Here is a 13,757-nt window from a genome sequence, read left to right as displayed (position 1 = left end):
AAATATATTCTACACATACACAATACCATTTGACTTGTTTTCAGCACAGAACATTGGTGTTTCACACTGGATTACTGGATTTAAATTCTTCCTCAAGCAATTCCCATCACTCATTTTCTTTCTAACTGCAGTATTCTGTGGCTGTAATTAAATGTGAGCAGAACTTCATATTTCACCAGCTTTTTCCTGATGCCACTAATTTTTCTCACTACCCAAAACCATTTGATTTGATATCTGTCTTTCATTCTTAACACTGTCCCTCTTAACTCACATTTTATATTTATTCAACTTCTCCACCACCATATCTCCCACCTTCTCACCTCACTCTTGCAACCTACCCAACCATACATAATTTCTTTCTTTTTTTCTCTCATCCTTTCTCTGCTTAATGTATCATTATTAGTATTTTGCTGCTCTTCACCCTTTTCTGCACTCACTCACCTCCTACTTTCCCCTATCTCTTGCCAACTGATAGGTATCATTGATTACCTGCTACCCTTATCTACCATTCACTACATCTACCCTCAATCCTACCCAATCTCTAGAGTCAGCACCTACTCTTCCCTACTTTCCTTCCAATATCATCTTTCAACATTTGTTCTTTATTCATTATTTTTAACCCCTCACACATTCCCCCATTTCTAACCATCTCTCACTCTTCCCATGCACACATGCAACATCTATCCACTCCCATTCTGTTCTTCTGTCCTTGCTCACTTTGAAAGTACTCTGACACCTTATCAATAGTATTTCATCTCACTTTCCAGCTCAACCTGGTTACTTCCACCCCGCTTTTCAGTTAGAAACCAGTTGTCTTGCCCCACTTCCTTCCTATTTTAACCCCCACCCATCTCCTAGTATAAAACCACTTCTCTCTATATAGCACCACTCAGTTGATAGGGTTCTTAACTTTGCAAGCTGCATAGCCACCTTGCTATTGCTGGTGCAAAAAAAAGAAAAAAGTACCTACTTTTAAGTAGTTGAGTTAGGAAGAACGTTCAGTCATAGGAGTTATGCCAAAGTAGACACTGGAGCACAATGTAGTCCTTGGACATGTCAGATGTTGTGAAACTGTCTAACCCATGTCAGCATGGAATATATGGACCTTGACAGATGATGATGAGGACACAACTCAAAGAAACTAGGAAATTTTATCTAAATTCTGCTTAAATTTTCTCTCAAGTACTTCAAAGCCATTAAGATGGAAAAGTAACAATTATGAAATAAGGTTGGAGACAAGAATGCAACCATTCATTGATGTATACAATAGGAATATCCATCATTTCACAATTCTGTATAAATATAAATTTCATTTAATTTACAGAAGCCCCATTGAAACTATAAATTCCAATTAAACTACACCAGTCTCATTAAAACTACACACAAAAATAAATGAATGAATAAAATTTTGCTTTCCATAATTTCTAACAAAATACAGAGAAAGATGCCAAGATTTCATTTTCGCACCAATATAAACTCTAACAATAAACACTGTTATGCAACAATACTGAGCAAGAAAAATGTTAATTGAAAAACTATATTAAATTGATGTGGGCACAATTTGATTAATGAAATAAAACTTTGTATTTTCTAAGTAATTTTACCCATTAGTTTAGGCACTCAAACTGTTTCAGTGAGTCTAGAAAGGACCTATTTTCGATAAATAATAAAAAGAGAGGCAATCAAAGGAATGCACAGAAGTATAAAAACTATGGCTGTTAGAAACTGTTGAAAGTAAAAACAAAAAATTCTTTAAAATGATAAATGGCTACTTTACAAAATTAAGGAATTATTCTTAAAAGCCAAAAGAATTCTAAACTAATCAATAGATATTGATATTTGATAAATCATCAGTTACCGTTCAAAATCACATTATTCTCATAATTATTACTCATTTATTGATTGTAGTTCGAGAAATCAAGTGTTTCCTTTATTATATTAAAAAGGGAGTTAAGTATGCCTTGGAAAACACACTGTGAGAATGCCCTAAAATATTTACAGATTATCATACTCAACAAATATTATCATCACCATTACCATAAGAGGTAATCAAGCTTTCTGGATAGCTTAATACTTTCCTTTATATTTTATCTCACTTTATATTTCCTGTTGCCATTAGCTATACTTTTGTACTTTTGGTATTCTCAAATTTACAATAATTTTATTTCATTCCATCTTCCTGCAAATATATATCTTTGGTATTCAATGGCAACCTGCAAAATTTTTATAACTCTTTTTAAGGAATAAATTTCCTTAATACTACCTTGCTTCTTGTGAAACATAAACAAAAATAAGTGTTAAAGATCTTACAAGTGAAATGTCAGTTTACCTTGGGGCAACAGATGGATGGGTAATATCAGTTTCAGTTGCTTTCAAAGCAGAATCATCATCTTCTTCATCTTTCTCAGTCAGATAATTTTCCTCAGGAATAGTTTCTTGAATGGTGCTACTAGTATCTAAGGAGTAAATATGAGAAAACATATCAAGTCATTGTCACTCATGCATTAATGCATACAAGAGAACCATAAAATGATTTTATTAGCATAAATATGCTAAAATTTTAACAATTTAACAAGACTGTTAAATTAAATAGATAAACCAAAACATTCATATGAAAATAAAATAACAGGAATCTATAATCAATTAAAACATTTATCAAAGATACTCAGCTGGTAAAAAGGAGTAGTACTTGTAATTCAAAGGGTCAGCCTTGTCACATTCTATGTCACATTGAATCTCCCTAAGAACTGTATTAAGGGTACATGTGTCTGTGGTATGCTCAGCCACTTGTTTGTTAATTTCACAAACAGGCTGTTCTGTTGATTGGATCAACTGGAACCCTCACCATCGTGACCCATGGAGGGCCAGTAAAGATACTCAAAATATTACAAATATTAGTAGATGATCCACTGTTTTATGCCAATACTTTGTATCATTGAAAAATAGGTATATATTCAACAGAGAATTAAGTAAAAGAAGATAAAACAATATTGAAATAAAAGAAACATTTAGCAGATCAAAATATATATTAGTTTTTAACTTTTTTATTTCTTTATACAACATTAGATGCAACAAACCAGACAAAAAATTTTGACAATGAAATAATATGTCCACAATATTTTTAGGGAATTTAACATTTTCATGATAGAGATGCTTGTGAGATCCTCTTGGTATAGTAAACTGACTTTAAACAGCAAAAATCTTTACATCCACAGAATCCTCAACTCTACTGAGAGCAACATACAACTGACCACGAGTTGAACATGTTAGTAGTATTGCAAAGAAAGTAACTTGTTAAAATTGTAACAGAAAAATATTTATGCTTGAATTTTCGTATGTGAAATTTTGTCATACAAATACACAAACACACTTTTACAACTATCATGTGAAATTATGATGAGGGGAAATACACACACAGTTCTCTCACTTCTGCTATACTTCATCTTAACCTTTCACATATCTGCAATCATTCTCAATGCCTTCTCATATCCACCACCATACTCCCACTCACTACAGCCATTCTTATGTACCTCTACATTTTCCTTCCCACCACTCCGATACATTGTGCATCCATCCTCCTTACTGAGCCCCTTCTCTCTCTTTTACCTTAGATAATGGTGTTTCTCAACTATTTCTCCATTCTTGAACATCATTCTTTACATTAACATCTACTCCCATCTTTAATAATCTGTTATTCTTCCTCCAATATCCTTATCTAAGTACCCTTCTCTTTTGTCCACCACCCCTAATCCATAGTCTGTATCCTCTTATACCTTGAGAGTTTGCTCTGGTACTCAATCAGCACTATCTTTATCCTCTTCCCAGCTACTTCCACTCACCTGTGTATAATACCAGGTAGCTATGTATCTCCTCTATAACAAGACATCTGTGCATGTCCTTCAATCATACATTAGTCTCTCAACTCTTGGCATAAAGCCACCTCCCTCCATCAAATACTCCTGCACTGAGTCAAGCAGATTTTTTTATTCTGTTCTTTCTTTTATCTTGTAAATTACTCTGTGACCTCACTAGTGCCAGTGGTATGGAAAAAGCACCCAGTACACAGTGTAAAGTGGTTGGTGCTAGGAAGGGTATCCAGCCATAAAAATCATGCTAAGACTGACATTAGAGCTTGATACAGCTCTGCAGTTTGCAGCATCTTGTCAAACCATCTAACCTATGTTAGCATGGAAAACAGATGTATGATGATGATGAATATATATATATATATATATATATATATAATGTATGTGTAGCGGAAGTTTCTCTCTTGGTTGTATATTTGTAAATGCGGACGTAACGGGTAACATCTAGCCTTCGGCTGGCCTTGGACCCTGCTGTGTCTGTCACCCTGATTGGTTGTTATTTGCGCGGCATTTGTCACCAGTTTTATTTCATGCCAGGGTGCATACCAACCAATCGTGACCTTCTGATAAGGTCACGTGAGAGAGTGTTTTCTGATGCTTCTGGAGCCCATTTTTACCTATAAATAGCCTGCTTCATCCACACCAGTTTGTCGCGGCTTCAGACCTTCTGAGGTCTGGTCGTTTGACCACAGAGCTCCAACCAGCCAGTTTCCAGCGACGACATCAACACCACCGTTCAACTGTTTACTGCAAGCTTCGTCGCCAACGTCAACACGACTACTCAACATACACACTGCCAAACAGCTCCCGCACAGGTTCACTCATACTGTTGTGAAATATCTTCACCAAGGTTAACAGAACTCAACCTGCGAGGACTCCTGTATCAAGTAATTGACTCGGCATAGAAGCCTCAACTTCACGACATGTGACTTAGCTTTGCCTCGACGCCACAACCTCTTATATACAGACCTTCAATCCACTGTGTACTTTCACCAAGAATTGGTATTTCCTATCCTTGTATTCAGGACGCTTAACGTCCTTGTTACAGACTCTTTTCTATGCTCTGTATTCTGTTGCATTCACATACACATATTTGTATACTTACGGCTCATTTGTTTACATGACGGCCTGTCTTATATTGTGTTATTATGCCGCATTCACGCACACACAGACACACACTTTAATGCTCTAATAAAACTTTCTCTTTATTCATCTACCGGTTGTGTCTCTCCCTTTTCCTTGTTGGCACTCTTCTCACGACATGTGAGTTCGCTTATATTATTATATTTGTGTCGACCGTGCGACGCGTTAAAAGGAGCCGTTCCATTCGTCACCATTCTCCTTGGTTCGCATGGTCGTTCTACATCATCATCATCATTGTTTAATGTCTGCTTTCCATGCTAGCATGGGTTGGATGATTTGACTGGGGACTGGTGAACCAGATGGCTACACCAGGCTCCAATCTGATTTGGCAGAGTTTCTACAGCTGGATGCCCTTCCTAACGCCAACCACTCCGAGAGTGTAGTGGGTGCTTTTACGTGCCACCGGCATGAAGGCCAGTCAGGAGGTACTGGCAACGGCCACGTTCGAAATGGTGTATTTTACATGCCACCTGCACAAGGGCCAGTCCAGCGGTACTGGCAACGAACTCGCTCGAATGTCTTTTCACGTGCCAGGAAGGTGATGTTGGTAACGGTCACGCTCAAATGGTGCTATTTACGTGCCACCGGCACGAAAGCCAGACAGCTGGTGCTCTGGCAACGATCACGCTTGGATGGTGCTCTTAGTGATTTACTGGTACAAGTGCCATCATGATTATGTATAAAATGGACTTCTTTCTATCTATCAAATCCACTCACAAGTCTTTGGTTGGCCCAGGGCTATAGAAAAAGGCAATTGCACAAGGTGTCATGCAGTGGGTCACATGTGGTTGGGAAGCAAATTCCTCAGCCATGCATTGATGCCTGTGGTGATGTTGCAAATATATTGTATATACATGTATGTAGTACAGCAAACTATTTTACATTTATTTACTCTCAAAAAAATGTTTATTTCTCAATAATTAATACTGTGAATACAGCAAACTCTCAAAAGATTCTTGTGAAGATGGAAAATGCTTTTCAAAAGTCAGATTTGAATTCTTACCAGTTGATGCTGATAAAACCTCTTTGAGAAGCATCAGCCAGCGTGATAGATTTCTAACAGCCAGTGACTGTAGGAGACTGAGGAGTGTGTCTTGGACATCTGAGGTCAGCTTATTGTCCACTTCTGTATCCAGCATGCTGAACAAAGTACCTTCCAGACCACTCTCATACATAGACTTTGATGGATCTTTACTGTTATTTCCTAAATCAAATGTAGATCCAGGCAAAGCAAGAGCAAGTTCACTCACTTCTCGAGCTTCACGTGTCACCAGTTGCCGGAGACAAGCAACAGCAGCACGGCGCAACAAAAGATGAGAACTTGTCAAAATTTCCTGTGGAAAAGAAAAAGACAAGCATTCATTACAATGAAAAAAAAATAACATTGAAATTATGGAATTTAAGGATGTTTATAGACACTTTTCCACAGTAGTAGTAGTAGTGGTATTTAACTGAAGACATTGACAATCAATTTACACTTGTCAACAAAACTGCTATACCCTACTACCATTAGTAAATCTTAGTAGAGGTCACTCTACAGTATGACAAGGCCAGCTAGAAATAACAAATTTCCTCAATTTACATGCAACCATCTAAATACATGTACTGTACAAAAAGACAGGATGGTCACAGGTGGAATGCCCTTTATCAGAAGTATGCTTAATCAGGGCTGATTTGGAGTTAATCAGCAACGGCCTAGATTATGTTACACACACAGTGATATGACGAACGATTCTCAATGATTTAGCATTAAACAACTCAACAATGACATTTATATATAAGAGATGAAATATAACTGAAGGTTCAACTTCATCACTTCTATTACTATTAGTGCTTTAACACAGATTTTTTTTCACACTGCAAAACTCAGAAAGCCAATAACAATGTTCACAAACTTCAGCTGGCACGAAAGGAGTTTTTGTGTGTGAGTGTATGTATGAGTAGGTATGTGTGTGTATGTGAAAGAGAGAGTTTGTGTGTATGTGTGCATGCATGAGTATGGTGTATGAGTGTGTGTGTGTGCATGAGTATATGTGTGTGTGTGAGAGAGAAATAGGAGAGGGGAGGAAGAGAGAGATGGGGAGGAAGAGAGAGATAGAGGAGAAGAGTGAGAGTATGTGTGTATGTGTGTGTGTGTATTCATATCTTCCAATATGTTATAAGGAAAACCATAGAATATTTATGTTAGTGGATGAGGAATTATATTATAATTCAGTCCTGCATCTTTGTGCAGAAAATGATGCGTCTTTCCTTCTTAAAATGATAAGCTATGGTTTGAGACAATTTGGCTACAACTTCTAATGTTCCCTATTGTTTAATTTGAATGACTAGCAAATTAACAATTCAAATAAAATCCTGTATTCCTTACACTAAGATGTGGCACCAAAGTAGTGAGATTAACATGACGAGGTGCAAACATATGAAGTTGCTGCAGACATGCGATGGCTTCAGCTTGAACCAGAGAATCAGGGTGATCTTGCATTACAGCACAACAAATTAGGCAATACAGGCGAGCAACAGCAATTGAAGCCATATTACCTACGAAATAAACAATAAAGACATTCAATATACAGCTACTTGGATCAAATACACAATTTATATAACTCTATAATACCCTGTACATATAATTACTGTATGAACAATGAATTTTTAAAAATTGTATCTCTACATACAACATTCTAATCTAAGATAGAATCTTGTTGCCTTAAAATATCTTAACAAAAGCTATAATTAATATTTTATGTATATAAGAAATAATACAATCATGAATGTAAAAGCTGATTAACAATAATGTAAAAATATTTAGAGCTGTAATGTAAAAAATACTTAATTAATGTAAATCAAACTAAAAAAGACTGATACATAACATAAAAAAAAGTAAAAGTTAAAGCAACTTTCAACAGACATTTTAATAAGTCAAATATTTTCAGGAAATGTTCAAAACTAGAAACAAGAATTTATGAGGTATCAAATTGTTGGAGAGAGTTAGTCTAGATGAGATGCAATTTGGTTTTGTGCCAGGGAGAAGCACCACTGATGCTATATTTCTGGTAAGGCCGTTGTAGGAGAAATACACAGCCAAAGATAAACCTCTCAACCTGACTTTTGTTGACTTGGAGAAAGCCTTTGACAGAGACCTCCAATTCCTTATCTGGAAGCCAATGTGGATAGATGAGTGGTTGGTGAGAGCTGTACAAGCCATGCACAGGGACGCTACCAGTGAGATGAGGGTTGATAACAAGTACAGCGAAGAATTCAGGGTACAAGTAGGGGTTCACCAAGGATTGGTCCTCAGCCCCCTGTTATTCACCATAATCCTGCAGGCAAGGCAATAACAGAGGAATTTAAGACAGGCCACCCCCTGGGAGCTCCTTTATGCTGGTAACCTTGTTCTTATAGCTAAATCACTACCAGAACTAGATAAATTCCAGGTATGGAAGTAAGGTCTAGAATCGAAGGGCCTTAGCATTAACCTAGCAAAAACCAAAGTCTTAGTAAGTAGGAAGGCAGACAAATCACAAATCTCTTCCGGTAGATGGCGCTGCTTGATCTGTAGAAAAGGTGTAGGTAGAAACTCCATAAGATGCACCCAGTGGAAGCTTTGGACACATAAGAGGTGCAGCAATATCAAAGGAAGGTTAACAGGGAAAATAGCTTTTGTATGAGGTAGATGTACAATAAACACCAAAATTTTACAGAAAATAGACTCCGTCAACTGTCAGGGGAGTAAACTAGAGGTAGTAAATAGCTTCCGTTATCTAGGTGACTAAGTTAGTAGCGGAGGTGGATGCTCCAAGAATGTAGCTGGTCAAACTTCAGAGAGCTCTTATCTCTACTGGCAACAAAGGGCTTCTTTCTCAGTGAAAGGCAGACTGTATGATGCCTGTGTGTGAACAGCTATGCTACATGGTGATGAAACATGGGCTGTGACAGCCAAAGAAATGCATAGTCTTGAAAGAAATGAAGCCAGTATGCTTTGCTGGATGTGCAATGTCAGTATGCATGTTTGACAGAGGATAAGCATCTTGAAAGAAAAGTTGGGCATAAGAGGTATCAGATGTGGTGTGCAATAGAGATGACTGTGCTGGTATAGTCATGTCATGCAGATAGATGAGGACAGTTGTGTAACTGTGGAGGGAACCTGTGGTAGAGGTAGACCCAGGAAGACATGGGACGAGATGGTGAAGCATGATCTTTGAACTTTGAGCCTCACAGAGGCAATGGCCAAGACCTTTGGCATTATGTTGTCTTTGAGAAGAAGATCCATCAAGCCAAGTAGAATCACTGTTGTGGCAGAGACTGGTATCACACAAATGTCACTGGTGCCAGTGGCATTGTAAAAGCACCCATTACACTCTTGGAGTGGTTGGTGTTAGGAAGGGCATCCAGCTATAGAAACCATGCTAAATCAGACTGGAGTCTGGTGCAGCCCTGGTCAAACCATCCAACCCATGCCAATATGGACAACAGACACGAAATGATGATGTTGATGATCTTTCACTAGTATCATAGTGAATATGCCAATATTCACTCAATTCTCTATAATACAATCTAGCTACCTGTAAATAGCTATGAACAAGAACTTGGTTCTCTGTCAAAAGCAAAAAGGACACATTTAATTATTTAAAAGATGCCTGGAAGATAAATGGAAACTACTAGTAATAATACAAACATTCTGAGTAGAACTGAAGCCTTGGCAAGCCAAGGTTACAAACTTTATAATGATTCAACTTCAGGTAAAAGTTTTAATGCTAGAAAATTACTTCAGTGTATTCTTACCTGAGTGATACTATGACACCATAAGATACATCCACAATTGGATACATTACTAAGGAAGAATTCCTGAACAACATGCCTTTTAAAGATCTAAGCTGTAAGTTGTTGCTATGATAATTTTCCAAGTTGTTAATCTCATTGGTTGTTAGCAATGAAAAGTTTTTTCAATATTTATTCTACATTGTTGTGTCTATAGCCCAATGAATAAGAATGTTACTAGCCTTAATTTAGAAACAAAGGGACCTAGTTGGCATCTAGTCTGGTATCATATTGAGAGAGAAGAGATTGGATGATGATCACAAATTAAACCAGTGTAGTGTAGAGTGTAGATACAAAATTGAAAGATCTTGCCTGAAAAACAAACTAAGGTACAAGTATAATCTTGCTGATATGTCTTTTACTGTTGAAATTGTTTTGTTTAACTTCCATCAATCAACTTCTGTGTTAACAGGCATTTTAGTTTTTTATTTCACAATGTTTACATAAAATTTTGCAAGAAACTAGTTGATGGCTTTTAAGCTATTCTCCATTTATAAGAAAATTGTTTGGTAAAATTTAGAAAACTAACATTCTTTTTGGAAGACATGGTGTTTACATATAAATTTGCAAAAGGAATACTGATTAAAATAAAAGTCATAAATATTTTATTACCTTGCAGTTCGGGACCAATGGAAGTAATCAATGCTGAAAGACATTTGCCTAAACATTGATGCACGTCAACAGTGGCTGGTGGTACTGTCAGTAAAAGTTGCAGAACCAGAGATAAAGTTGGTTCAACGTAACCACGAAACATTGGTCCACCAGAATCAGCAATTAAAGCTAATGCATGAAGAGCCCAAACCTTGAAAGTAATTTTATTTTAATAAGAAAAATATATTAATGAACTCTTTGAAATAAATGGTGTTAAACTGAAACACAAATATTAAAAAATTTGCATGATGATGAACAAAGGTCACTGTCATACAATAGAGCGACATTTATTTACAATCCTCTATAAAAGCATGTCTGGCCATTGTGTTGTTCATTGTTTGAAGGACCATGAGAAATAATCCATTACTTGCAAACAATTAAGGGTTGGCAACAGGAAAAGCATTTGGCCATAGAAAAATCTGCCTGAAGAAAGTTTTCTCTAACTTCTACAAACATGGAAAAGTGGACATGGTAGTGATTGTGATGAACATGATGGTGATTAGACTTGATAAAATTAAATTCAGAAAAGGAAAAATTAATATTCAATATCTTGTAATTTGAATTACTATTTATTCTTTAAAAACAAAACATTAAAAAACTCATTAAATAAATAAATGAAAAGAAACATCTAAACACTGCCTACCTGGACAACAGGAGAATTGAAGTCTTGAGCAAGTGCCAAGAGGATGCTAACACTTGTATTCAGATGCTGACCGGAACCCATTCCCCCAACATAACGATGAAGACATCCCAGTGCCAAGGAATGGCCAGTTCTACTTACAACATCACGAGCAGATTTTAACCTATATAAATGATATTAGTTCTTCAAATAAGACTACAAAATTTTACAGTTAGCAAATTATTCATGTTCATCATAATATACAAAAACTAACTTTGAAATACATGTGAAAAACTAAATGGTTTTATACACCACCAACAGTATCTGTTCTGATATTTTAGTTAAAGTCTACCATAACTAATCAAACTTAACATTTAATATTGCTTCTTAAAATAAGGCAACAAGCTGGCAGAAATGTTTATATGCCAGACAAAATGCTTTGCGGCTTTTCTTCCAGCTTCAAGGTCTAAGTTCAGATTCTGCTGAGGTCAACTTTGCCTATTATCCTTTCAAGGTCAATACTCCCCCAAACTTTCGGGCTTTGTGCCTATAGCAGCTTCTTAAAATCAAATCATTTCAAGTTGCTAAATGCTACATAAATTCTTAAGTTTATAGACCAGGTAGATTCCATTAAAATCATGGATATAAAATATACACAAAATTATTTGAAACCACTAAAATATTTTCATATTTGTCATTTCTATATGCAGATTTTTGTTTCAACTTTTTGTTGGTGTGATTTTATAGCTGTATACGTATCTTTACTGTTTGGCTGCCACTTTTCAATTTCTTCAATTTTTGTTCCAATTGATTTCATATTTGATGTGTTGATGTAGTTTTGTATGGTAATCATTGACATGTAATTCATTTTTACCATAAATCAATAAATAACGAGTTAATAACTTTTAAAGTTTGAAATTTTGAGTAATTTTAGCCAATTGATAGCCACAGACACATAGGTGCCCGTTTCCATAGTAACAGTCATTTTTCACTTATTGCTTAAAACATATGCAGTATGAGGTGGTTGTGACATGTGCTAAAATAATAGCTAAATAGGCCTTAACTCTTTAGCATTCAGATTACTCTGCCAAATGTAATTTTTATTTATTGACATTGTTATGAATTAACCATGCATTACCTTGTACTATCGAAATTTCAATGATATAATTGTTTATTTTTAGAATGACATTGAAGGGTAGGTGTGAGAGACTGAATCTGGCCAGTTTGAACATAAAAAGGCAGATTATTTCAGCCGGTTATGACCAGTTTAAATGCTAAAGAGTTAAATCATGCACCAAATTTTTTTTGGTTTTTGCATAATTGCATGAATTCCTGAGTGTAGAATCCAAATTCACAAAAATTTCCTGAAAATTCCCAAAAAATAAATAAGTTATGAGGAGTTATACAGCATGCGCAAAGCAAGATTCTGCCAATATTTCATTTGTTTAATGTTGACAACACATGCTGTCATGCACAAAATGACAGCTTCTAAACCTTGCTTTCTGACTTGGTAGAAAATTATCAAACTTTAAACCTCTGTAAATTTAAAAAAAAAAAAATTTCTGGAAAAAGTGAATCAGCCCCTGAGATTCAGAGTGGAAAATTACATCAATACATCAAATTTTAAAATTTTCACTAAACTTTAAAATTTCCACAGATGCAGCCAAACAGAAAAGATCCTTATATACTTTTAAAGATTTCTATTTTTTCTTTTAAATATGGTTGGACTGATTTCTGATAGATGTACCATATTTTGAAGAACAAAAAAACTGACAATGCTGATAAATTACCTAATACCACATACTTGGTGCTTTAAAACATTTAAATTACTAAGCTCATTAGAATATAATTACTCCTAATCTAGTACAAGATGCTTGGTGATGAATTCACCAAACATCTTGTAAAAAGAAAAAGAAAAATCACTATATGCATACCTGTCAAAACTATACTGGGCCATTTCTGCAATAAATCTGCTATCACCCACAACTTGAGCCATCCGTCCAAGTGCTTCACCAGCAGCACAACGTAAAATAGGATTTGAACTTCCCAATGCACCCTTAAAATACAAAATGTTCAAACAGTAAATATTTATGCAGCATGGATAACATTAATAAGCAATAATTTTTGCAAAAAAACAAACTGATTTCTTACCATGATTAAATTAAAAGCAGCTTTTTTGACATCATCAGGTCCCAGACTAGTCTTTGTGTCAGCAAGGTTCTGAAAAGAAAATATTAACAAAGATATAACGAAATGAATTTAGAGCTGAAATATCCTGCAACTCCTATACAGACCAGGGTAGATAAAGCAATCAAGAGTATGAAGACAGGGAAAGCCCCCGGCCCATCAGGAATCACTGCAGAGATGCTCAAAATATCTGGCAGTGTTGGCTACAGCCTAGTCACCCGTATTACGAACCAGGTGATACACGAAGGAGTCATACCCAATGACTGGTGTAGCAGCACCATAGTAAACTGCTACAAAGGTAAAGGTGACGCTTTAGATACTAATAATTACAGAGGCATCAAGCTGTTAGATCAGGTTATGAAAGTTACGGAGAGGGTCATAGCCCAAATAATTAGGGAGCGAATCAATTTAGATGAGATGCAGTTTGGGTTCGTGCCAGGTAAAAGCACCACTGATGCCATATTTCTAGTGAGACA

General features: G+C 36.0%; 1 protein-coding gene across 1 annotated transcript in view; it reads right to left on the bottom strand.

The window, feature by feature from the left end:
* LOC106876982 (HEAT repeat-containing protein 5B) overlaps positions 1–13,757 on the bottom strand; it is a 100,793-nt gene that overhangs the window by 34,558 nt on the left and 52,478 nt on the right. Inside the window, exons 10-16 of the mRNA XM_089360604.1 lie at positions 13,246–13,314; positions 13,029–13,150; positions 11,119–11,278; positions 10,437–10,626; positions 7,378–7,547; positions 6,013–6,343; positions 2,330–2,456 (exon numbers count right to left, since the gene is read on the bottom strand). Of these exons, the coding sequence (XP_089216730.1) occupies positions 2,330–2,456; positions 6,013–6,343; positions 7,378–7,547; positions 10,437–10,626; positions 11,119–11,278; positions 13,029–13,150; positions 13,246–13,314 (1,169 nt within the window). The remainder of the gene's footprint in view (positions 1–2,329; positions 2,457–6,012; positions 6,344–7,377; positions 7,548–10,436; positions 10,627–11,118; positions 11,279–13,028; positions 13,151–13,245; positions 13,315–13,757) is intronic.

Source organism: Octopus bimaculoides, chromosome 11 (assembly GCF_046866305.1).
Source record: "Octopus bimaculoides isolate indiv1 chromosome 11, ASM4686630v1, whole genome shotgun sequence".
NCBI lineage: Eukaryota > Metazoa > Mollusca > Cephalopoda > Octopoda > Octopodidae > Octopus > Octopus bimaculoides.
Note: the sequence above shows the minus strand (reverse complement) of the source record. Positions and strands in the feature narration are given on the sequence as shown.